Source organism: Mustela nivalis (assembly GCF_964662115.1).
Source record: "Mustela nivalis genome assembly, chromosome: 16".
In the NCBI taxonomy this organism is placed as follows: domain Eukaryota; kingdom Metazoa; phylum Chordata; class Mammalia; order Carnivora; family Mustelidae; genus Mustela; species Mustela nivalis.
This window is the reverse complement of record NC_139035.1, coordinates 54,077,601-54,105,345: the sequence shown is the minus strand read 5'-3', so window position 1 is coordinate 54,105,345 and position 27,745 is coordinate 54,077,601. Positions and strand designations below refer to the sequence as shown.

The following is a 27,745-nucleotide window of genomic DNA, read 5'->3' as shown; positions in this document are numbered from 1 at the left end:
AATGGGCTCATTTTTTTATAAATTAATTCATGAGAAATTTATATCTTTTAGTAGTTCTCATCCAGAAATGTGTTATAATTTCATTTATTTAGGTATTTTATATCTCACAATAAAACCCTGTCTTTTTTTTTTTTTTTTTTTTTTCATAAAAAAAAATTTCTTATTAGGGTTATATCCAGGTATTTTACTTTTTGGGGGGATTTACTTTTTTGTGATTGTGCTTATTTATTTTTAATGTAATATTAAAAGAATCATTACTGGTATCACATTTATGTCTTAAAACATGCCATTTTCACCAATACCATTTGAAAGCATTTATAAATCTCTGAGTTCATTTTTCCAGCTCTAGTTAGACTAGAAGTAAGTAAGTAAGAAAATACAGAGGTCCTTATACTTATGGAACATTCTTTGAGTCTAGCCCATTCAATTATGTGAATTTAGAAGACTATAACACACTTATAGACAAGATGGATGCTTTTACTGTGAACAAAAAGGTTTTTTTAATTTAAGTTCCAGTCACAAGTGTAACCCATACAGCATGATGATTTCACATAAACCACAACCAAACTTTGACTAATTTTTTGTTTCCAGAAATTCCTTTGAGAAAATTAAAATAAGCTTGTCAAACAAATATAAAAGGTTTAACATATTTGTATACATTTGTACCAATTGAGAAAACCAACAGTTCCCTTTTTTGGAATTGTTAAATAGAAATAATTAGATAGGCACACAAAAAAATCTGTAAAGTCATGTTCCTGGCAAAGTTTATTTACATAACAAAACTCAAAAGGGGTGTTCCTAAATCTTGAGCTATGTGGATTAACCACATTGTGGTGAATTCATTTAAAGTTTATGCAGATGTGCATTTATTGATAAATATGCAGTATTGCAGTGTATTGCAGTTTATAATATTATAAAATTCTAGAAGTGTAAAATGTATTAATATATTTATATGTGTGAGTGTATGTAAAAATATGGAAGGATGCATACCAAAATACACCAAAACATTAACAAGTGACAATGATTATCTTGAAATTTTCAGTAATTTTAGTTTTTCTCTTCATAGTGTCTGATGTAGTCTTAAAATTTATAATAAACATAGATTTCTTTTATAATCAGACAAAGAAGGAATGAATGAAGGCAAGAGAAAAAAAAAAGAGGTAGTTTGTAGCATGTATCTCATCTTACAGCAAAACTATTAGAAGACTTTAGGAGACAATAGACCCTAAAACTCCAAATCTCAAGTGAACTTGGAACAGAAGACTTGACTTCATTAAGTATGGGGAGTTAAACATCTTGGGCCTGGACTTCTTTCAAATGCCCAACCATTTGCAATTACTCTTTATTATCTTCTTGATTTTACTTGAATCCCTTAAACTTAAAGTGATTCACTTTCCCTTTTCCCTAATAATTTATTCCTTTATGATAATAGAGTTTCTTAATATCTTTTTTGATTTGTTCTCTCTGTTTCCTGTCTAATGATTTACTCTGTATGGCAGATGTGCAAAAGTTACCATATTGGAAAAATTATTATGCTATAATAATTATGGTACCATCAAACTGAATTAAATTATGCTTCATTGTAAATAGTAAAATGTATTAATTTTTTTAAAAGCCTTTTTATGCCAGAGATGATAAATAAAGTTACCTTTATATACTTTCATTAAACACCATGACAGTACAAGCCATGTTGACAGAACTGACAACAAATCAACTCACTCCTTATGGCAATCCCTTCCACGTAGTTCTGGAATTAGCTTCCTCAGGACTATGAATTAAACACAATGTATGTAAAAGAATCTGTGCATTCTATGAATAAGAGTTTCACCTTCATTTTTTCTGAATATATATATGTAGGCAGATCTTGGAACAAAGTTTCCTTCCATCAATTTAAGATGAAAATGCACCTACATTTTAAGTGTGCATTCTTGTTTTCCCTTTAGCATATCACAATAGGGTTGTCAAATAGGCATACAAAGCGAGCTACACATGTAATTTTGAATTTTTAATACATGTAAAAAAAAAGGAATAGCAGAAATTAACTTAGTATGTATCTTATTTGAATGAATGTACCCAGAATATTGTCAATCTTAATAATGAGATTGCATGTTCTTTTTTTATAATAAGTTTATGTGTATATTTTACACTTCAGGGATGCTTCCTTCAGTGCAAATGATAATCTTGATCCGAAATATTTGATCTATATTTAGTTTTCAAAACAGTTTCAATTTAAAAAATAGATTCCCGTACCAACATAATTTAAAAATTTTCTAATAACTAAATCACCTAACAGTTTTTAATTTAACTGAACTAAAATTAAATAAAATTAGAAACTCAGTTCCCCAGACACACTAGCCATGTTTTGAGTGCTCAATAGCCACAGATGGATAGTGGCCTTTGCCTGTGAGCGCTCGGGCTCAGAACATGTGCAAAAGATGTAAGCATATTTTGTAAAAAGTGAAAAGTTAAGTCAATGCCAGACTATAGGGAACATATTGTCTACTGGATTTCAGAGAACGTCAAGTAACTGATGTTTTTCCTCATTAAATCAACTCGTTGGCTGGTTGGCTGAATTGGCAATCAAACAGTTGCTCTGGGTCTTTGCAGAAATCATCTCATTTTCTTTTTTTAAGTCCTTTAATATTTTCTACGGCAAATATCCGTATGTGCCCCAATCATGCTGAAAGCTGTCTCCCCTGGATATTCCTATTATCCTTGAGACAACCCTTGATTTAACTGATACATAGAAAATTTAGAGGAAAATAATGAGCATCTACATTAACAGAAGAAATTGAATGTAGCTATTGAGCTACCATGTTTTGCTCTTAACTTCTCAACCCTCTTATAAATCATGTAAATAAGTACAATAAACATTTATTGAGTGATTCCATAATACTTTGGATCTCCAGGTCCATCATTTGTGATGACACACAGAAGTTGGCCAAGGAAAGCTAAAGGTATGTCGTATGTCAAATAACTCCTTCCATCAAGTTTAGAGCACCATTTCTTTCTCAGCATTACAACTTAGTGTAATGGCACTTGGCAGTATTGGCATTTCTGATATGACTTCTTTTGGCTAGCTCAGCATTCTTAAAAAATAAATAGTTTTTTCACTCTGTGATTGAAAGGGTTAAATAGTACCAATTCATTACCACTCACAAAAGGATTTATTTTGTTCTCATAAATCAGTTTTATTCCACATTTTTATTATTCCCTTGGGTGAGCTACTCCAATTGAAATCAATACAAGTGCAAGTGACACAATCAATCTAGATATTTGATTATGGATTGGAGATCCCCAGGCTGGCTTTTTCAGCCAGTTTCTTTCTGATCATCTCCCCCAAAGAACTGACTATTCTTATTGGCACCTATGACTTATGAACATGTTTAAAAAGCAGATAATAATTTTCATTTGTATACTGATGATAGAAGCCTGCAGAATGAGCAGAGATTAAAAGGTCAAGACTTAAAATATGTAGCTACAGTGTTGCTAATAAGCTGTCCCAATTTTTCAGTATTTTTCTTAACATGAAGTTAGCTTTATAATAACTTCATTCTTTGTTTAAAAAATACAAACTAATATAATTAGTGGCTGCAAACTGCATTCTTAGGCAGTGATTAACTACTTCTAATGATAGAGATGTTTTCACTCATTTATTGTAGAACTTAACCACACTAACTAGGTTAATAAGAAAACAGTTAAGGTGAATAAAATGCCTTTGAAGGGATTCAAGCTGGTTCTTTTCATTTCCATAATTATCCAGGCTGGAAAGCCACCATCGAGGGATTTAAAAGAGGAAAACAGTTCAACTTTAAATTAGAGAGCAAAATTGATTAAGTTGTTGCTCAAGAGGGCAACATTTATATATCAAACTCTCTCTGCTTTACAAACAAATTTATATCTTATGATCCTTTACACATTGAATGCTTATTTGGGGACTCATGGTACCACATTATAGTACTCTTGCCTCTGACTCTAGCCACCTGTTCTTGGTTCTTAAGCCAAATTTTTGCAAAGGCACAATTACACCATTTTGTAACTCATTTTCTTATATTTAGAATAAGGCAATATTTGGTACAATTATCTGATTATTTCCTTAAAATAAATTCCAAGGCAATATTAACACTACATTTGCTTCTTTCAGCAAATATGTTAGCCTCATTTAGCCTTTTAATTGTCTTCACTGAGCTCTGTACGAAAGAGGATGTTTTGTGTTTTTTCGCAAATTACCTCTGGAAGGCACGTAAGTCTGAAAGTTTAAAAGAAGCCCTTTAGAAGCAGTTGAAAGAGCAAATCCATCCTTCTTTCATCCTGAGTCTTTAATTATTCTTTAGTTACTCTTGTTAAGCCTTCAGAACAGCTCTCCCTTCAGTCAAAGCCATGCACTTGGATTTCCACTTGCAAACTTCTTGGGCATGTGGAATTAGGGACTGTCTGTAACAGATTTTCTTCCTGCTTCTTCTCCCTCCAGTAATTTGCATGTATAACTGCTGCATAATTAAAGATATTCACAGCATTGATGACAGAACAGTGCAGTGGCATAAGATAGGACCCTGTCAATCTTTCCACATGTTCTTTCCACATGCACTGTTCCATTCTTTAAAAAGAGTTTACTCAAGAAAATCAATCTAGAAATTGGCAAAGCCTCTCTTTGTACCGAAAGGCAGCACATTTTTAAAGAGGTAGTTGCTTTAATTGTTCAATGCAGAGGTAAAACTTTAAAGGGCCAGATAGTAAACGTTTTCTACCTTGCAGGCACTGGGGCCTATGCCATAACTCCTCAGTTGCACAGTTATAGTATGACAATACCTAGAATATAAGTGTCTGTGTTCTAATAAAACTTTATTTATAAAAGCAGGACGCTGGCCAGATTTGACCTATAGGCTGTAGTTTGTGGATCCCTGGTTTTATTATAATGTATTTATAAATTTAAATCCAATTTGTATATTTTCCTTGTGTATTTAACTCTTTCATAATGCTTTTGATTTTTAAAAATTATGTGCACTAGCTTAAAATGTATGTAATATAGAAAAATGACAATGAACCCCATTCCCTATAAATAACCCATGTCAACAAATGCAGAACATCATTTCCAACCTCTCTTAATTCATGAATGATTTTTTGGTAACAAACAACAGAAACAATTCTGGTTAATTAAGGCAAAAATGAATGATTACAAGAGAACTGAGCATTTAAAAAAGTTGTCAGGAAAGCTGGTGAGTAAGACTTGTGTGGAGACCACAAATAGCTTGACCCAGACAAGCTTGGCCTCCAGATATCCCTGCCTTGCCCTCACCCCCACCCCCTCCTAACCCTCCCGCACTCCCAGAGTGCACTGGACAATGCTGCCTTACTTCTGCATTCTCAACAATTCTAGAGACATCTAGAGGAATCCCTGATTGACTTGAGTCAGCTGCATTCCATCCAGTTTTGTAGTCCCCAGGTGGCAGCATCTAATGGGCAGCCCTGTAGTCAGTGTCCACGTGACCTCCAGCTAGCCTTTCATTTAAAAAAAAAAAATCTTAATTATATTCCTTATCATTTTCTTTGTATATATCTATCATCTTCTCATTTGTTGTTATTATCTCTTGATTTTTTTTCTTATGCATTGATTATGATTATCTCAAGGCTTTCCATCATGCCATTGATTTAAATTTTATCTGTTTCTATTGTGTTCCTTACTTTCTCTAACCTTATTAAATATTTAATGATTTTTTTTTCTAATTTTCAATTTGTTTCTCTGGCTCTGCCACATTCTTTTTCATGGTATGGGGAATATGTGTCATTTTTCTCTCCCACAACCATGTGATTATTTTGTCTTTTTATGTTGGGATCTTTTCTTTTCTTTTGGCTATATGTCTGCGTGTTCAGTATGTTCTTCCCTTAAAATTTATTTTGCTTCTGCCTTGTATGGGCAGCTCTGTCAAGACTTTGCTTTTGTTCTGAACCTGGCCATTTCTTTTCCTTTCTGGTGGTGGTTAGTCTTCCCTCAACCTAAGCTTTGAGAACTGGGTGTTATGATTAATGTCCTTGTCTGTAACCTTGGGGTAGGGATAGGAGGAAATGGGAGAAAATTCAAAGATATGGATAAATTCATTGGGCTGAATTCTAGGGGGTCTAGTTTCTCGGTCTCCTCTGAAATCCCATCAAATGTCTCCTGTAGCAGTCTCCACTCCATTTATTCACATACATCTCTCAGTCCTAGTAACACCAGCTTCTTCCCCCAGCTCAACACAGTGTTCAGTAGAATGGCCGTTCTTCCTATTTCTACGGACTCTACTCAGTTCATTTCCCTTCAGATTGAAGAAGATTAGTGAGAGTTCCAAGGATTTTGCTTGGTTTTTTATTCCTTACTCTAGGAGCAGAGTTAGGAACTATGTTATGTTGAGGATAAATGTACCATATCTTTCTTTTGTTGTGAGGTTTCAAAATTAATGTCATTAATTTGTTCCTTTTCCTTTATACATTTGCTCTAGGATTTTCAACTGTTCTTGTTAATCCTATTATTTTTGTTCTCCTACTTTCCTTCCATTTTAGAAGGCATTTTAGAAAGGTAATTCTGTCATACTAATTTATCCATTCTTCTCCATAAAGCATAAACTTTTGTAAGGACACCATTTATTCCTAATTCTCTTCTCAGCAAGGTGATTCATTTCCACAGTTTGGAAACCATAACACACAGACTCTAAAATAGCATAGGATTATCCCAACCTCTTGGTACTAACACTTGGGTAATCTATTGCCCTAGCATGTGGCCTAAACCTGTGGCTTGTCCCTAACCAAAAGACTATGGCAGAGAAGGTAGGATGTTAGTTCTATGACAACATTCCATAAGATTGTAATCCATCTTGCTGGGAGACTAGCTCCCTTGCTGGCTTTAATAAAGCAGGCGGCCATGTTGGGGAGGCCAATGAGAAAGAAATGGAGGCAATTTCTACACAAAAGCCAGCTAGCAACTGAGGGCCAATAACCTGCAGGAAACTGAGACACGCAGTTCCAGTAGCCTGAAAAGAACAGAATGCTGTCAGAAACTACCTGAGTTGGAGGTGATCCTTCCCCAGTAGAACACTTTGGTCCCAGCCAGCACCTGCAACCTTTAAAGATCCTGAGCACACAACCCAGTTAAGCATGCTCAGACCCCTGGCCCACAGGAAGTATGAGATAAGAAATATATGTTGTTTTGAACAGCTTAGCTTGTGATAATGTCATCACACGACAGTAGATAACTAGTACGGGAACACAGAACTATGTGACTGCAGAAAATAAAGCAGGCAGAAGTCACCAGAGAAGATGATATAATTCTCACCCAAAATGGATGTTCTCCTTTAATGGAGAATGTATCTCAAGTGTATGTAGCTAAGTAACTAAAAAGAAAATTGTAAGCATTTCATTAAGAATTGGTGATAAGGTGCTCAGGGATCAATAATGATTGTTGACTATGCATTTGATCACAGTAGTACTAGAAGTTCAGCATGGCCCATGTATTTAGTAAGGGTCTGCTAGAATTCCAAAAGGAAACAGCAGCTTCTGTCAATCAGTCAGTCATATTCATGTCCAAAATTTACTCTGGAAGCTGCAAATCACTTTCTATGGGAGCATATTTTCCCAAATAGCTCTTGGCTGATTGAGATGATGGCAATAGTTTGTTCATTTGGAAAACTAACACTTTGTCCAATTAGGGAAAATATTAATCAAAGTACAAAAAAAACCCCAAAAAACAAACAAACAAAAAAACCCTGACTTTTCAGAGTTTCAGAGATAGTTGATGAAAATGAACCATACTTCCCTAAGTCACCACAATCATAACAAACCTCTTACTCTTGAGAAATTTATCTGCACATACACACACACATGCACACACATAGTTCTTTTCTGATATTAATAAAATGAAATCCATTTAGGAAAACCTGACTATGGCTTATAAAACAAAATTGATGAAAAGAAACCATGCTCCAAAGGACTTTTTAAAATGACATTTTAAATATTTGGAAGAGTAATTGTACATTAGTGATAGTCTTTCCCACACATTAAAAATAAAAACAAAGGGGCGCCTGGGTGGCTCAGTTGTTAGGCCTCTGCCTTCAGCTCAGGTTGTGATCCCAGGGTTCTGGGATCGAACCCTGCATCAGGTTCCCTGCTCTCCGGGAAGCCTGCTTCTCCCTCTCCCACTCTCCCTGCTTGTGTTCCCCCTCTCACTGTGTCTTTCTCTGTCAAATAAATAAATAAAATTGTTTTAAAAACAAAAAGAACAAGACAAAACAAAAAATCCTCAGTATTTACAGAGCTCTTCTTGTTCCTGCACGAGCAAAGACTCAGGACAGAGGTTTCTGAAGCATCTTTTGGTGAGTTGTTGAAACATTCTCTGGATTTATTCCCTGAACTACAATTGTCATTCTAGCAGAGTGACCACTCTTAAGAGGCTTCAGAGAAGTACAGCTTTTACTAGATGACAACTAATTAAAAATCACATTAGAGTAATTACAATAATGGTAAGAAATACGATGCATTAATAGAGCACTATCCTTCCCAGGGCGCTGAGTCGCTCACAGGTTACCCATTTCTTTCTCTTTCAAAATGTTCTGTGGAGAAGACAGCTACGTCGGTATACATCTATAAATATTTTCTATGTTGGCAACAATTTAAGGCCAGGTCTAGGTCCCTTTAACCATATGTTAACTTAAAAAGGAACAAATGCCCAGTGCTATTTGGATCTCTGCCAAGATGCTATCTATGATCATAACGGAGTTTGGAGGATGTACTTGCCTTTTGGGTAAAATAATTTGAAATAATAACTTCAGAAAGAATAAACAAAAGTAACTTAAATATTAATACAAGCTATAGAGTGACCTAGAATTATTAGCTCACATTAAAGGCCTTACTCACCACTTTGCCCAGATCTGCGGTTTGTCATTCTATGTCTTTTGATTTGGGGATCGGCAGAATTCTGTGATAATGAGACAGAGCCGAACAACACTAAAATTGAGACCTCAATATCAGGGAAATATCGCATTTTCTTTTTACAGCAAGAAGTGGGAAAATTAGTTAACACCTTTCCTACCTTCAGGTGTAATTGGATTCAGAAAAAGGCTAACTTAAAGCAGGACCAGGGCTGACATGGAAAATCCTCACAAGGTAACAAGAATCAGTTTGGTTTGTTCGCTGTCATTTCTCATTATAATCTTTGTCATGAGAATGGATTCATGTTGTGCCATTTTCTGTTCTTGTTACAATCTTTGTCACATGAATAAGATATCAGGATGTTAATGCCTGGCATACAGTCTTCTATGTGTGATGATACTGTACAAGACTACGCTGACCTTTGCAATATTATGTATTCTGATTGGTTGTTCATTTCACCTCTTTCCCACAAGTTAATAAGGCTGTAAAAAGGAAAGAACCGAAATGGCCAGCCAGTCAAATTATAGAATATTGAAAAGGTCAGAGCAGTACAGCACAGAGGAAAAAAAAAATTATGGAATATATGGTGCATTAAAATTCTTGTGACAATGATTATAACAAGAATTGGAAAGGATACCCATTTATGTTGTATCAATCTGGAGAACCCCATAGGACAATATTCCTGAGACAGCAATCATTTACACCTCCGTGGATCATACGTGTCTATTTACGCTGGTTTTTGCTTAAAAAAATAATTGTATAGAAAATATCCTACTATTCAACAAATAACATTAAATGTAAGATTTTAGCCTTAAAAAACTGGGCATGATTGCTATTAACATTTTTTTTGTAAGATTTCATATCTGCAGCTAAGAAAATGTTTTTTACAAGTAAGATCTGTTGGGCATAGATTTATGTTGGCTGTTTCTCGATTTAACACTTTTTTCTTCAAAATAAAGTAGAAAAGTAGGCCTGAATGATTTAACTTCTTAGAAAATCCTTTAGGATGTGGAATGTCCTGAGGAAGCATCTAGGAGTTTATTTGAAAATTTTAGGAATCTAACCAAAACTACTTGTTGTTTTTTGCTTGTGATGCATGATGTTGGACAATATACAAAGGATCTCTCCTTCCCCTGTGTCTTTAGTGGTGAGACTGAAAGGGAGAGAGAGAAGTACTTATCAGAAATACTGAAGTGATTTTTCTCAGGTGTGCAAAATGACTACTCATTTTAAAAATTATTTTTATATACACTTAAATATTTCTTATGAAATAATTTACTAGATTTTTTTTAGTTTGTAAAGGTAGATCTGGTTGAAGAATCCACTTTATATGTTCTGAAGATGCATTATTTCACTAATAAAGATTTTATAGCCCAAAGCTAGAGTCTAAAGGCTTCATCAACAAGGATGTCAAAAGTGACCTAAGGGGGCACCTGGGTGGCTCAGTGGTTAAGCCTCTGCCTTTGGCTCAGGTCATGATCTCAGAGTCCTGGGATCAAGCTTCACATCGGGCTCCCTGCTCAGCAGGGGAGCCTGCTTCCCTGCCTCTCTCTCTGCCTGCCTCTCAGCCTACTTGTGATCCCTCTCTCTCTCTGTCAAGTAAATAAATAAACAAATAAAAATCTTAAAAAAAAAAAAATGACCTAAGTATTTTGGGAAAAACAGATGAGATGAATTTGGATCATTACTTTAAGACTAGCTTGAACATAGATTAAATAATCCTAAAATGAGTTTTTCTGCATGCTTAAGAACAATCACCAGTGATCACTGGGCCCTGCCTTCGAACAGTCTCATTTGATAGGTCTGGAGTGGAACTCAGCTCTGTGGATGTTGATGAAGTATTCCCAGGTGATTTTGATGTAGGTGGCTGATGTAGTGTGATGACCTCATCTGCGGAGTGCTTAATGTGACCCCCAGGTTAAAGCCCAGTGGTGCAGACCACACCCAAAAAGGTGGACTTGACTTCAGTGCCTGGTGGCAGGGTGACAGCGAGTTGTGGTTCCAGGGCCTTCACCGTCCACTTATACTTACAAATAGGGTCAGTGCTAAGGGAGACCAGACAGAAATGGTCACCTGTGATAGGAAATGCTTATCATTTTAGCATTTTCTAGCTTGATTCTTGAGGCTGAACCAAAGGGGCTGCATTTTCCAGCCCAATGAAAACAAAGTTTATGCATTGGAAAGCAGTAAAGCGAGACCCTCTCAATAGTGGGGAGGCAGGGTGGCGGGGGAGGGGGGATCTGAGGACTTGCATTTTAAGAATTTTCCCCCAGGATCTCAGAACTCAAACTGGTCCAGTTCAAAGGAAGAAAGAGAAGAATAAAGTGGAGACAGAGACAAAATCTGTGGATCCGGTTTTGGTTTTAAATCTGGGGATTTGTGAGCTTCACCGAGGGTTGAAATCCTGACGGTTGCTCCAGGGTTAGGAACGAGCTGCATGTGAGCGCGTAAGGGAGCACTGGACTCACTCAGCTGTGTGGTTCCTGGAGACACACAAGTTCTTTTTTGAGCTGAACAAAATGGTTATGTAATTGCATACTTCTCATAATTATTGAGTAATTATATACTTCTTATAATTACTGAGTAATCATTGTTCTATAACTAGAACTTAATGTTACAACTAATTGTATAATTACCATGTATTAATGTTATCTGGGAAACTTAGAATAGAGTGGTATTTAATATATTTGCCCCTGCCATGCCATTTTCAAAGATAGCAAAATTGTTTGTTTTATAGCTGGAAATTTGCTTCAGAAACAAACAAAATATAAGGGAAAAAAAAACTCTTACCAATACTGTAATCTTAGATGTTAACTCCTTGTTCTTACATTTGCACCTGGCTTGAAATTTTATAAAATCGTATTCTCTTGGCTTAATTTTAGAATCCTCATTGTTATTTTGTAGTCTTCAATTTTTGTAAGGTATGTGCTGTTATACTACTTCAGAGGCAATTAGGCATCTACCTGGGTCTTGCAGGATAAAGCTGACCTTTTTGAAATTTTACAATTGGGTATGTGACAACAGCAGCAATTGTTTCAGCTATAACGGAAAATTTTTCCAAGGAGTTAGACATTATGGGACTTGAGGTCTTCAAATACGGATAATGTAATTTTTCTTCGACAGTGTTTACAAGGGATTCATAGTAAATCTTAACCAGGTTTCTCGAGTCCAGGAGCGACGTCTTGTACATCTTGAGAATATTGTTATCAGAACCTAGCAACGCCTGCTCTCTGCATGCAGTTGGAGTCAATAATCTGTCTATTCAGGTTGACTCGTTACAAAGAACCTGTGAGAGCTAATAAAGTGTCATTTGGAAAATGTCTTTTCAAGGCAACTTTTCAGATTTCAGAACTTCTTGTTGGTATGTGCTCCACATAGATCTATCTGTGATGTCTATTTTCAGTTCAGGAACTTAAAACAATTCTTAAACAGTGAACATATCTTTATCTTATTTTATTAAAACTGAATAGAAATTATTATCCTCATGTTTTAGCCCCTAAGTACATTTATTCCCTTGGCACCACTCCGTTGTGCCAATTTCAAGTTCAGAGCAATAAATTCTTCCATGACACTAGGGATTTCTTCTGGTCATGGGAAACATTTAACTTACACCTGTGTATTTTGCAGCAATAATTTTTTTTCAGCTCCATCTTTCTTCCCAAAACTATTACAAGTATCTTTTAAAGTTTTTTGTGTATTTTTAAAGTTTTTGTCCGCCTTACCCACATTTCACAAAAATGCTCAAACTAGATGTGAGATCCTCTTTCACATCATTTGATTCTTTATTAATTATAGAGTTTGATGTATAACATGATTGGACAATGACCTAGGGGTAGCAGATGTGATTAATGTTTTGTTCATTGAAAAATATTAGAGTTTTGATTCATATACATTGTCGGGTGGGAGAGAGGGAAAATGTAATAGAAGAGTAATTGCTACAGAGGAAGTAAAATAAAGAGTGTAGAATTCTTTATCACTTGCTAGTTGTAAATGTTTGTTTTGTATGTATTTGTTTATAAATGTTTTGTTTGTAATGTATCAGTTGTACTATAACAAGAACAGTTACACTTCCTAGTTGTTGTAGATGAATACCTATTATATGCTGGGTAATGTAAAGAAATGATCTCGTTTAATCTTCATAGTAACACTGCAATCAAAGTATTATCATTCCCCACTCTCAGATGAAAAACATGAGACTCAGACATACTGAATAACTTAGCAAAGAGCGCTTTCCTCAAGAATGATAAGGACAGGCTCAAATGCAGAACTTTCTAACAATCAAATGCATGTACTTTTCTTTTTTTTTTTTTTTAAAGATTTTATTTATTTATTTGACAGAGAGAAATCACAAGTAGATGGAGAGGCAGGCAGAGAGAGAGAGAGAGGGAAGCAGGCTCTCCGCTGAGCCGAGAGCCCGATATGGGACTCGATCCCAGGACTCTGAGATCATGACCCGAGCCGAAGGCAGCAGCTTAACCCACTGAGCCACCCAGGCGCCCTGCATGTACTTTTCTTTGTACCATATTCTGCTATAAAACTATGTCCAAAATATGGTATTTTTGATAACTATTACAACTATCCTGTTTATCGTACAGTGCAAGATCATTATTGGTATGTGGCCATATTTTAATTTTTTCACATTTAACCAGTAAAGATTGTATCATTATTTGGAAATCTTGCAAATATGCTTTCCCTTTAAAGTCTGGCACCATGTGTGTTTTTTATTCATTTGCCTATGTTTGTAGAATCTGTGTGGGGGAAATTAAAGGGACATACAATAAAAGTGTTTTGGCAAAGAAAAAAGGCTATTTGAGGTAAATAGTAGTATTGATAACAACTACTGTGTTTAAGGCATAATGATAACTGAATTTTACTAAATTTCAGCAATATTCTGAAAAATTTGCCTCATAAATATACTATTTATATCCAGAACCATTCTAGATTGCGGGGAAAGAATGTGGTTTCCTCAGTCTGCATATCATATAAAATCCAAGAATGGGGGTGCCTGGGTGGCTTAGGTAGTTAAGTATCTTGCCTTCTGCTCAGGTCACAATCCCAGGATCTTGGGATCAAGCCTCATGTCTGGATCTGAGCTCAGGGTGGGGGACTCTGCTTGAGGATTCTCTCTCTCTCTCCCTCTGCTCCTTCCCTCACTCATGTGTTTTCTCTCTCTCAAATAAATAAATATAATCTAAAAAAAAAAAAAAAATCCAAGGATGAGGTGAGGGGGAAAAACTCTCAAACAATTGTAAATAACCATCATGAAATCAATTACTGTGTCTGTGTCTGAGTGTCCTTGCACGCACGATACTTGTGGACAGCTGCACGCCATCTTAAAATAACATTTCAGTTATTTTGATATTGGATGAATGAATGAACTCTTAAATTTTCCTTTTTATCAGCAGTTAATAACTACACTCTTCTGAATGGCACACAAGTCATGCACCGCAGTGAAGAGACCAACGTTTGGGTACTCATTGAGGGGCTGATTCCTTTTACTAACTATACCGTGCAAGTGAATGCTTCAAATAGCCAAGGCAGCTTGATGAGTGATCCCATAACACTGGCAATGCCACCCGGGGGTAAGTCCATGAACAACGCTGGCTACATAGATTTATATAACAGCTCTACTATAAGTCTCCCCTGAGTGCTTCATTATTGTGAAAATTAATTTTTTTTTTTTTTTTAACTTAGAGGCTCAATTGTATTTCTGGTTGTTTGGGTTGTTGTTTTGTTTGACTGAGACCCTTTTATTGATTTTTTTTTGTTCTATTGAGACTGTTTTCATCTTGCACTGTGTATGTACGGGTATATATCATACATAGGTATCTCTTGCTTTGCATGTGTGTGCAGCAAATGGAAAGGGAAAGCTACTCACACCACTGGAAAAACACCTTTAACTTCCATGCCCTAATGATTAGAGTTCAATAGTGTCACTTTTATAGGTAAAATCCAGATACTTTTATTTTAACTATCTGTATAAATAACCGATTTAACTTATTTAGAATTATTATATTGATCTGCAGTCACCTCCACCCTTATTTTAACCAATTGTGTGACTAACTGCTAAGAAGAAAGCTCCCTGTTAGATTGGTAAGGACAGCCCTTGAACAAAGCATGCCTCAAAATAATAAGAGCGTGATTCTCAACTGAGGGTTCAGGAATGTCTGTTCTCTGAAAATACAAAAGGCAAAGGACTCTAAAACACCAGACTGTAGCTCAGCTTCAAAAACCAGTGTCTCTGGACTAAGGGAGAATGTCGCTATGTCATTAAGCAGCAGGACTGGATAAATACCGCTCCCGTCACAAAGGGTTTAAGCGCAGCAAAATCCTCCTCACAGAGGACAATGAAGAGTTAATTTGTGGTTTGTATAGAACGCTTCTCCCAAGGAAGGATTTAATACCTGCTCTATCATTAAAACCACTCACTGTTATCTACCTTTCATGACATTATAAGACTTAATGAATAGATGTTTACCAAAACACCTGAAACTCTAAATGGCAGAAGCCACATTGTTTAAAAATGCTTGGAAGAGACAGTTAGAGCTTAATGACTCACTGTCACATTTCATAAACCGATAATTAAAAAAAAAAAAATTTAAAAAAAAGGGACATTGGATTTAGATAGGGGCTTGTTTAAGAATTGAGACCAAAAAACCAAAACAAAACAAAACCAAGAAAAGAAACCTTAAGCACTCATATCTCCATTTTTTAATTTAACCCAACATACTGGAAAGAATAGAACATTTAATGACTCTATACCTTATATAATAACCTTTATTCACACTTAGAAATTAAACAGTAATTAGTGCCTTAATGGAGATTTTTAAATTACATAGCAATACCTTTTTAACAGGATATGTGGGAATTTAATGAGTTATAGATTCCTTTTATGGCATTCATACTGATTTAGATGGTTTGTAATTTACAGCAAGTTACATCATATTCATAAAATAGGGCCAATTTAATTCATTGTTCATGCACTTAGGAATGCCTAGTAATTTAGAGTAAATATCTCTGGGTGCATGTATATATACAATCCACTTAAACATAGCAAGCTTCTCATGCTAACTCAATATACAATCTGTGCCTGAATCTGTCAGTGGTTAGTAGAAGAGTTAATATTATGCAAACAGGAAGAAACTAAAATTTTCTTTCCAGCCGTACAGTTGAACTGAAGTCAACTGCTTAGTTTACTTTTATGTCTACTCTGGAGGCTTATTCATGCCATTATCATGCCTTCTGCAGGCTCATACTTTCTGGGCATGATGTAATTATTCACTTTCTAAACTCAGAAATCCAGAATTTGGGAGATGGCCCTTCACCGAAAGAGGAAGCAAAATGTCTTCAAAGACATTGATTTGCTCAAGTTTATTATAGCCATTAAGACATACTTTTTTTTTTCATCATTAGATTGTTGTTGATTACAATTAGGAAACTTATAGCTTTGAAATTATCTTTTTTATGACCTTGTGGCAGTTTAAAGGTGACACCTCATTGATTAAATAGGTTTTAGTTCATGCTTCCTTTTACTTAATGATCTGAAAACATATTATCCTGATTTACACATAAAATCATGCTGAAAAGCATGTGGCATTCACTAGAATATGTGTGTTTAAGTAGAATTAAATTAGTACTGAGAGTTATTAAAGAAATCTTCCATGCCTTTGTCCAGTGAACTGTGCTTTGTACTGAAATGAATAATAAATGAACCGAAGTAGAGAAGTGAACCAACTTATGGGGAGAGAAGGTTCTGTATGCTATTTACTTTTCCATTATATTTGGATTGTTACCATTTTTTGCCGTTTCCTTGATTCAAATATTAAGTCTCTTTTTTGGTGATGTGGAATTCCTGCTCTCCCTCACTGCTGGGTTATGCAAGATTTGTAATGATAATACCCTTAGCTATGTTTTCTTCTTAGTATAGCTGAAAAATATAATAATAGAAGGTTTAGGCAAAATAGACATGCTATTTTTTTCTTGGTCAAATGTTTGCTATCAAATGTGGTCTGGAAAACTGCCTTGACCCCCTAGATCTGGCCAAGTCCTACTCATTTTTAAGGTTTCAACTTAGAAATAGGTCCTTCAGAAAGTTGTCTTTTACCAACTGAGGCTGAGATAGGGCCCCTAGGTGTCCTAGAGTACAATCATGTTATAGTGAAATGGTCTGTCTGATGGGACTATCAACAATCACTGGTTATAAGACCCCCCGACAGCAGGGACTGTTTCGTATTCACATTTTGATCTTCAGTGCCTAGACCGAACCTGGTGCATCATAGGTGCATAATGAATAATCGGTGAGTGAAAGAATCAGTCAGTCAGTCAGTCCAGGTAGCTTGATTAAGAGTTTTAAATTGTAAGCTTCTCATTGCTCATGCCTGCTCATGCCTCATCTTCTATCTGAGCAACCTTCTATTGTAACCATCTATGGAGAATTTGACCCCCTCTGCACACTGTTGTCCAGTGTAGGGATACTGTGGTCATGGACCCCAGACTGTAAGGAGGACAGGGCATCAGATATAAGAAATACTCTCAAATTGCTCCAACTCACTGCTCTTTGATTCCCTCACTATGGTGGTTATTTTGGTAAGTGTAGAACAGAATGGTTATGAAATGCCTTATTTGATACCACCTTTCTCGATGTTTCTGTTTTTCTGATGAGAAAGAATAATGATAGAAATGCAGTTTATACCTCAGTAAAGCTGGAAAAAAATTTTTTTTAAAAAAACCAGTCAAACAGGGGCGCCTGGGTGGCTCATGGGTTAAAGCCTCTGCCTTTGGCTCAGGTCATGATCCCAGGGTCCTGGGATCGAGCCCCACATCGGGCTCTCTGCTTAGCGGGGAGCCTGCTTCCTCCTCTCTCTCTCTGCCTGCCTCTCTACCTACTTGTGTTCTCTGTCAAATAAAAATAAATAAATCAAATCTTTAAAAAAAACAAAAAATAAAAAACAGTCAAACAAGACCTAATCTCAAATCCTAGTTAATTCCATCACATCTCCCTGTTTCCTTGCTCTTGTGTTAAGAAAATTAATTTTATTTAAAAAAAAATAAGGCTCTCGACTTCAACTACACAAGCAAAAAAAGGAATATGATTAAACAATCTGATAAACACAAGTTGTTTTGAAGATGGAAATTAAGGCAAGCAGGATCGTGGAACCAAGAGCTCAGCACAAATATGCACGTTGGCAAATCCAAATCGCACACACTTTTTATTTTAAAAATTCATTTGAAATATTATTTGGTCAACTGGAGGAGTCGGGGGGGTTATTATTCCTTCATTTCTGTAGCATATCTCTATCCTCTTCCATGCTCAGGTTTTTGTATTTCTACAATGACTATATTTGGTTGTTTGTAATAACATAATGCTCATATTTAGCACTAGGATACTCATAGAAATGAAGAATATATTTAATCTGAGCTCTTGAATAGCATTATAGTGAAGGTTCAAGAGTTCTAGGGAAAAAAATTAAAAAAATAAAAACGGAATCCAAATGTTAATCCATAAATATGAAACTTTCCTGTGACCTTTACCCCTTCAAGGTCTGGAGTTACTAATGGGGTTAGGATTTCAACTCTTAATGGGGCTCAGTGCATTAGTGTTTTGTATGCATGGAATTCAGCATTCAGTTTAATAAGTGGTTGACATTGGTGATGTCCCTTAATTTGCTTAAATCTAATTGGCTCTTTTATCAGTCAAACCTGTATGGATTGGCAATTGATCAGAAAGGGTCAGCCATGACTCTGCATGTAGTTAAAGGATGGAAACCCCCCCCCCCTCCATTAAAGTCACAGTTGCATGATAATAAGCAAGGGAAGAACAAATGAGCTTAGAGGAGGAAGGCAAAGAAGCTTAGAAGTTTTTCAGGATCTTCAAGTTCAGAACAAAGGCATTATAGAGTATATAAATTTTAAATACACTGCATTTTGCCTCCAGACTTAAACCTTTTTTTTTCCAGATGAACTGAAATCTTGTCTGAAACTGTCTTTGTTACATCAAAGACCTACTCAGAAAGCTAAAAGAGACAGAAGAAGCATAAAAGGGCATAGTTTAAAATGATTAATGACAAATTCCATACTGACGAGCTAGAAACAGATTTTTTATGAAACTTTTATATTTTTCCAAAAGGAATAATTTTATTCTATTTATCTTTCTCTGAACTGCTTTATTGTAACAGTGAAAGGAACTCAGAGCCACCTGAGTTTGTGAACTTAATCTGGTTTTCTAGGATGGTAAATAATTTGTCATTTATACCTTCAAATTGATGAGAATTATTATAACCCACAGACTTCATAAAAATACTAAGATTGAAGAACATGGTTCTTTTCCAAAGGTGGGTTATTAGAAAATCAAAAACTGAGAAAGGCAAAATGGTTCTGAGTGGTTTGCTTTAGAATTTGAGTTTGTCTCTCCTTCCCTGACCCCCCCCCAACCCCCACCTCCAACCACCTAAAACATCGAGGAAATAAAAAGAGTGTAATCCATTTGGAATTAATCGTTAGGCACGTTGTAAAAGTCTAGACTTCGGAATCCCACACACCTAGATTTGAATCCTCCTTCATTCACTGGCTGTGTGACTATGAGCAACTCACAGGTAAATCTGAGCCTCAGTTTGTTCATCCATAAAACTGGCTCAGTGGTAATTCCCACCTGATAGAGGATTAAACAGCACAGTGTCAAGTGCTTAGCACAGTGGCCATCTTGGTAAATACTTGGTGCTTGCTACCTTCTTTGTTCTATTTCACTGCTAAGACTCTTTTTGAGCCTCTTGTGATATTTGTGATTCTGAGGAAATACATGTGTGGTCTTTGGCCCCATTTCTGACAGAGAGCTCCTAAATCCCTTGGAATTTCCTAGGTGATGAGAACTATAAAGTTGTCTTTTGCTGTGTTACTAAGGTGACTTTTGAACTTCACCTAAGGGTAGGAGTTGGTTTCCAGTGGTGTCAAGCAGGTGATCAGAGGATTGGAAATTTCAGTCCTTTCCCTCCCCAGAGAGGGAAGAGGGGCTGGAGGTTAGATCAGTCTTAAGCGATCATGTCTGGGTAATGAAGCCTCCATAAAAACCCATAAGGATCCAGTTCAGAGAGTTTCCAGGTTGGTGAATACATAGATATTTGCTGAGAGTGGCCAGTTTGAATAGGGCCTGCAAGTTATGAGCCCCTTCCCACATACCTTGTCCTATGCATCTTTTCTTTCAGGCTGTTCCCAGGTTATATCCTTTGTAATAAGCCAGTAATCTACTGAGTAAATGGGTTTCCTGAGCTCTGTGAACTCTTCAAGCAAATTAATCGAACCTAAGGAGAGGGTCATGGAAACCTTGGGTTTATAGCTGTTTTGTCAGAAACACAGCTTGTATGTGTGTGGGGGAGAGGGAGCAGTCTTGTGGGATTGAACACTTAGTCTGTGGATTCTAATACTATCTTCAGGTAGATAGTGTCAGAACGGAGTTGAATTATAAGGCATCCAGCTTATGTCTAGCACCATTGGAATTGGGTGTGCAGAAGACTTTTACCTCTGAAAGCTGGACAATGAGGGAGGACAAGCGAAATTCAGAGTCTTTGTGCTTTCTGGAGAGACCTCCTACATTTTGTCCTCCTATATTTCCAATCTCTTCCTACATTTACCCCTCAGAGCATTGACATAAATATCGACAGGCCAGCAGCCCTGCTAAGGGCTGGTTGTGATGTGTATTCGATGATGAAGTAAAGCAAGAAGGATGAAAAGTAATTTTCCTTTTAAAATAGCTTAAATATCTCCCTCCATGACCTCTGGATCATAATGTGCAAATGATTTTTACATCAAGCTCTCATTGGTTGTCTTGGGATTTCAGTGGGCAGAAAAGCAGTACATTTTTTTCTTAATAGAATCTGTTCTGTATTCATACCAAGCCACTTATTAGATAACAATGTTTATGATTATTTTTATTTCCATTATATGTATATTTTATTCATAAATAAATACTTTTATAACTGTGTTAATGTTAGCCAAAAGAGAGGAGTTTGAAATTTTTACCAAATATTTTTCACCATTTCCCAATTTTCCTTAAATATATTTTTTAAAAAGTTGAATCTTGGAATTGAAAGTGCATTTCGTTTTCCATTCAGTAGGAAAGCTTAGTAGTTGTTGCACTTATGAATAACGAAATGAAATGAAATCTTTGCTTTTTGAAAAGTAACATAATATTTGCCCAATAATATTGCTAAAACAATAATATGTAAGTCACTGAATTTTCAGAGATTGAAGTATGGAATTAATTTTTGGTTAAACTTTAAAAAGACTGGAATGCTTTTACACCTACCTATTACCGTGTAACAAACCACTGCAAAACTAGCCATTTAATACTACTGTTCTTTATTATTCCTCATGACTGTACAAATTGTCCATTTTGGAAAATAAAGTGAAGTCTCCTGGAAAGTATACGGAAGCTGCAAAATTTTGCCCTTGAACTAGAGTAGTTGAATATTCATTTTGGTATTTTACAGAATAAAAGGAAATTTAAAAAAATAATCTGGTAAATCTGTTAAGAGTTGGTAGGTAGAGAGAGTACCTATTGTATACCAATAGGCGGTCTACCCTAGAAGGAGGGAGCCGACGACACTATCAAATTCTTCTTCTCGGAGTTTACCGTGTTATAATAGCTCCAGCAAAGGGCTGCTTTTGAAAGAAAAGAGAAAGAAATCATTGATTATATTCTTTCAATTGAGTGGGAACTGAGTCTGAAATTTTTGGTATAAGTTGCTCAGTGAATTTATTCTTCTCCTTCATTTTTTAAAGGAAAGTACAGAATTCTCTCTCCTTTTTTCTCCTCTCAATGGAAATTCCCAAGACCTTTTAGAAAGAATGGTGTGGGTAGTGCTACGGACCAACCCTACGGACCAACCATAAGGGGATTAGTAACATTTTAGGTCAGACTCTCTAAGAGAATGAGAAAGAATTAGAAGCTCAAAAAGCAGGGAGAGATTAAAAAAATTAAAAATAAAAAAATAAATAAACAAACAATCCTCAAAAAATAAGTAAGAATTGCAAAGGCAAACTCTATTTTATCTTACACTTGCCTTATATTTTGCAGCCCTCATTCGCTGTGGCACTGAGAATACAATTTCTAGCCTTCCTAAAATCTCTAGTACAATGCCAAGATGCCCCTTTTTTGTGTGTTTTTATGAAATTAATAGTACTAAAAATTGTAAAAGCTTATTTGCAGTATATAAATAAAGATTCCATCAGCATGTGTTTTCTGGTTTTCATCTATTCTGGATCCACTTTATTTGCAAGATGTTTAGGTCAAAACTTCAGCATGCAGGTGGCCACAGGTATCTTAAAAATGAAATTATACAAAGGAATGGAAATGTTTAAAATAAACTGTAGATCAGAAACCCAAATAAATAGTAGGCTAAGATAGTATATTTTCTTATTCAGGAATGAGGTCAAGGAAGGATGAGATTAACTGCCTTTCCTAATATAAGAGTCACCATGAAGATATGAGATTGTGAGGCCTAGACTTCTTTAAAACAACATTCTACCATGTAAACAGATGGTTTATCTTTACCTTCAGTATGTTAAAAACTTTACAATTTACATTGCATTCAGTTCATAATGCCTCTTTGCAGCAGTTGTGCATAAGGTTGTACCTCTGTGCAAGTCTTCCAAATGTGCTCTTTTTCTCCTGGAAAAATCAACTTGTTGATAGTAGGCAGATTCAATGAATAAATAGTATTTAAATTATTAATAAAATAAATAGTGTACTTTTGAAAACATATACCAGGACATTTCGTTTAACCTGTGCTCAATTCCCAGTACGTTACGAGAACAGAAAGGAAGTATTTATGACTGTCTCAAAGATGTTGTCAATTCCTCTTATGAAAAAATCTTACCTATAACTTTTTTAGAATTGTTAGTTCACCTTGTTCTTTGTGTGTGTGTGTATGTGTGTGTCCATACATGTGTGTTTATAAAATTGCATGACATCAACCAAGAAGGAGGATCAATTTCTACATCATAATATGTGAAATTTTCCTCACTTTGCATGTCACTGTCTTGACAATGAGCTTCCTCCTTATAAAAATACTTTAGAAAAGGACTAACTTCTGAGCCATGAAGAAGATGGAAGGAAACTTTGAAGTGTGCTTACCATGGTCTCAACAAGCCTCCAGCAAAGGGCTGCCGGCTTCCCACATCTGCATATTCTCCTGTGGTTTACATAGAAATACACACGCCCACGCACAATTAAGTGCTATCTTTAGAGCATCCTGGGGCCACAGAGAGAGACAAAAAAAAAAAAAAAAAAGAAAAGGAAAAAGAAAAAAAAAAGTAAAAGAAAAAGAAATCACATTTTTCCTACTTTACCAGGGGAGAGAGGTGGAAAATATTATCTCTTTAAGTTCCATTGATATTTAAAAATCATATTTTTAAAAAAGAATAAGTATAATTCCCCTTTCTGTTTTTTTTATCTTGGCATAAAGGTTATCTACAACTTTAAGGTTAAATAAAAATCATGTCTGTCTGACAGGCTCTGCAGTTTGAAAGCAACTTGAAGTTTTATTTGAATTCTTAGAGTGCCCTAAAGAAATTTTTGCTTTATTTTTTAAAAATAATATCTCATTCTTTCCTTTTACCTTTGTTATCATAGACAGAATCTATGCCTGACTTGCATAAAATTCTGTGAACATTTACTTGTCTGCATAAACACTTTTACAAAATGGGGACAAGTTCTTAATATACCTTAAGTACTTAAAGACTGTATTTCCTATCTCTTTTCATTCATTAGGAACTTTAAGAAAATCCTTATTGTATCTCTGCAAAGAGATATAGATCATCTAGAGTCCAAAGGCTCTACAATTTTGTAAAAACTTAACGAAGAATAGATTATGGCAACAGTAAACAAATTCACTGCAGCCAGTATGACATGGGTGATTATTAATTAGCTGGGACAAGTGAAACTAGAAATCTGAGGGTATCTGGCTCATACGGCATGAGAACAATCCTTCTCTTTACACTTCCACAGCCATTTTAGAACATAGACTCCCATTTTTATTTAAATGTCTCATGTGTGTATCATGCTTATCTACTAGAGCCTAAATCCATGCTAAGGACAAAATGTGTGGATGAATGGTTGTAGATAAAGGAGTCTTAGTGGATCTGTTCTCTCTTACTGTCTTTTCCCTCTTTCCCTCCCTCCTTTCCTCTTGTCCTCTCTTCTCTTTTCCATTTCATTCCATTCCCTTGCTCACTTTTTCTTTCCTTCCTCCTCCCCCTCTCCCTTCCTTCCTTCCTTTCTTTCTAAATCTCTCTCACCATTTGTCTGGCCCTGGGCACATAGTAGGAAATTAGTAATGCTTACTGTCATGCCTCCAGTGAATTATAGTGGCCTTGTCTTATTTTCGCTCCCAACATGTCTTCCCTCTTCCCACTCTTTCTTTTGATTACGGCGCTCAGATTTCCCTCTGGGCACCCTGGATTCCCATGCGCAGAACATGTGCTACGTGTGGAATGGACTGTATCACCAAGTCTGGCCAGTGAGAACATCGTATTCTCTGACCACAGTGATTTTTTTTCCAGGAATTATAAATGTTCCAATTAAAGGTAACGAGATACAGGAAATCAGTGTAGCCAACAGAGATATATGCTGGGCTCTGGATTTGAATCTAGAATTCACTTGGATCTCCTGAAGGTCATTTTGCCCCTAAAGGACTCTGAGAATATGGCCAACACGGGAGGAAGCAGAGGAGATCTGAGAGAAGGAGGTAAACTGGATTTTGGAGACATCTCTTGATGCCTTGAATCCAGCTCTGCCTGAAACCAACTGTTACCCTAGTTTTTTTTTGTTTTGTTTTGTTTTTTTATTAACAAGACCCAACCCCTTTCATTATTGAAGCCTGTAGGTGTTGGGTTTTCCATCACATGAGAACAAAAGTGTTTAAACCACAACATGCTTGAGAGAAAGGAAAAAGAGTAGAACGCATTTAGAGAAGCCTCTTAACTTCTTGAAAATCACACCCAACTGGCAACTCAATGTAGATATTGGCTTCTGTTTGAGCTGTCAAATGTGGAAGCCTCAGGAAGCAAGCCTGATGTGAAAGGAAATAATGATGACTAGGACTATGAGATTGCTGACCCCATTCTGACGGTCCTCTTCAGAGTCGTCACTGCATGTGGCAATTTGCTGAGATACTTCTCCTCCATTTTCACATCTCGAGCCCTGAGCTCTAGCAATGAATCTTGCACCAATTAGCTATTAGGTCTGCTTCAGGTAACTTTACTTGACTCTGATGCTAGGTTCTCATCTTTAACATGGCAGACTTGAATGAGACCGGTGGTCCCCACAGTGTGATCCTAGGAGGGGATTATCAGCATTCCTTGGGAACTTGTTTGAAATGCAGACTCTGGGGTGCCTGGGTGGCTCAGTTGGTTAAGCCAACGACTCTTGGTTTAGCTCAGGTCATGATCTCAGGGTCCTGAGACCAAGCCTTATGACCCTGCCCACGACCCTGCCCTGTGGGAGTCTGCTTCCCTGTGCTCTCTTCCTCTCCCTGCTTGTGCTCTCTCTCTCTCTCTCAAATACATAAAAATATTATAAAAAAAAAAAAAAGAAAGAAAGAAATGCAGATTCCAGACCCTCATACTCAATCTGCTGAATCAGGAACTTGGAAAGTGGGACCACACAATCTCTATTTTATGAGATGCCCGCCTTTCCCCTCCCCAGGTTAAATCTGGATGCATGGACAAGTTTGAAAACCACTGATCATCTTTAGAATACCATCAAAGAAAAAAAATATTACGTGATCTTGTCTCTGAATCTGCCACACTTGTAACTGACATACAGAATTGCTAAGGAAAAAGTAGGTGGAACAGATCCCTATTCTTAACTTGGCTTTATAAAGATTTTATTTATTTATTTGACAGACAAGTAGGCAAAGAGGCAGGCAGAGACAGAGAGAGGAGGAAGCAGGCCCCCAACTAAGCAGAGAGCCCAATGCGGGGCTCGATCCCAGGACCCCGAGATCATGATCTGAGCCGAAGGCAGAGGCTTTAACCCACTGAGCCACTCAGGCGCCCCGTTAACTTGGCTTTAAATACAGAATTTCTATTCTCAGGGGCAGAGGCCTTCCCAATGTAAGGGAACTGGCCTCTCAGTCTCCCTGAATGGGGCAGGAAGAGATACCATGGCTACCTGATTCCAGATGCCGAGTCCTACCTGTGGCACCAGAAAGCAACAGGCAGGAAGTTTTATGCATTGAGGAACACTAATCGACCCTACTGGGAAGACGCTGTCAGCTAAATTTCCTCTGCTCTCCGATTCCTTCACAGAACATCTGTTATAAGGAACTCCATGTAACTAAAACCTGAGTCTCTTCCCTCTGGGGAATTTTCTTTAATGAGCGTCTTGTGGCTGTACTTCCGCTGTGGGGTTTTGAAATGTGTTCCTCAAGTCAGTTACATCTTTATCCTGAATTCTAGGATTTGCTGGCGATTAGACCTCATAGTTGAGATTTTTCTTTCTAGGAGTTCACAGATACAGCTCCACCGAGGAGGCTGATACAGTCTCCAGTTGCCTGGAGAACAATTAGGATCATGTAATCATTTATTTGATATAGTGAATCTTTGCTGTAGTGAGTCATACACTTAGACAGCCCTTACTAGGTGCAGATGCTCTTTAGCATATACTAACTCATTTAATTCTCACACAGTCTATGGGAGAAGTGTTATTACTATCCCTGTTTATACATGAGAGGACTGAGGAAAAGAGATTGTCACGCAGCTAGTAAATGGCAGAGACCATATTCAAACCTAGAGAAGGAAGCCTGGTGCTGAGACGCTGTGCTCTTTCATTTGAAGCAGCCTCCCCTGATGGCTCGTATCCTCTCTTACAAAGGTAGCACAGATTTCTAGGCTCCACTAGTCAACAAGGGTCCGAAGATGTGGCCTGACTCTACTGTTGTGTCAAACAGAGATCCAAGGGTATTGTTTGGGTGAAATTCCAGATGTTCAAAACCTGTTGGCGATGAACTGGAGAACTCCCCTCAATGAACTACATGACCCATGCATTTAAAGTTGACATTATTATGAGAGGGGGAAGAATTCATTTAAAACAGATATTTTTCCAGCCTTACAAAGAAGCATCCAGAAAAAACAGTATTATGTAGTCTGTACTCTGACTAGATAGCAAAACTTAACCAGTTGGATGATCCTTTCCCAGCACAGATAGAAGTACTCACTTGCCCACCATGTATTTTGACCCACTTCTTTCATAATTGTCCATGAGTTTCTAAGATGAACTCTAATTAGATGAAAAGAATATTGAAATAACCTCTATTTATTTATTTTAGAGAAAAGACTCATTTCACTTTTCTGAAAATATTTCTGAACTTTTAGCACTCTGGGGACATGCATTAGCATTTACATATCTTTCTTTGGCTTATAATAGAAAATTTAAGTTTTTGATCTGCTTTGCTGTTGCAGAGGCTTTTGTATAGGTATGAAACAGAAAAAAAAAAAAAACTCGTTAGAACTTGTTCAAACATTTACCCAAAACATTAGTGTGTAACAGTGGTGTCATTAGTGCTAATTATTAAGTTGTCCTTTCTCTGGGTCTATATTAAAATTGAATTTTTTGTGTTAATGCCTTCCTATTGCAAGGGAGATGAATAGATGTGATCTTCTGATTGTACGTAATTTGCACTCTTATTAAGAGAGACTTATTTAAAAGGATGAATTTCCAAAATTAAAAAAAAAAAACTTTATTAAAAGAAAGAGAGCAAAGACGCCTATATTTGGGGGCACCTGGGTGGCTCAGTGGGTTAAGCCGCTGCCTTCGGCTCGGGTCATGATCTCGGGGTCCTGGGATCGAGAC

The 27,745-nt window shown here is 36.6% G+C and overlaps 1 protein-coding gene across 1 annotated transcript in view; it reads left to right on the top strand.

Moving 5' to 3' along the window:
- The window catches only part of USH2A (usherin), a gene marked incomplete at its 5' end in the record, with an annotated part of 618,561 nt that overhangs the window by 324,844 nt on the left and 265,972 nt on the right, over positions 1-27,745 (top strand). The window contains one exon of the mRNA XM_082703057.1: positions 14,301-14,480. Within this exon, the coding sequence (XP_082559183.1) occupies positions 14,301-14,480 (180 nt within the window). The remainder of the gene's footprint in view (positions 1-14,300; positions 14,481-27,745) is intronic.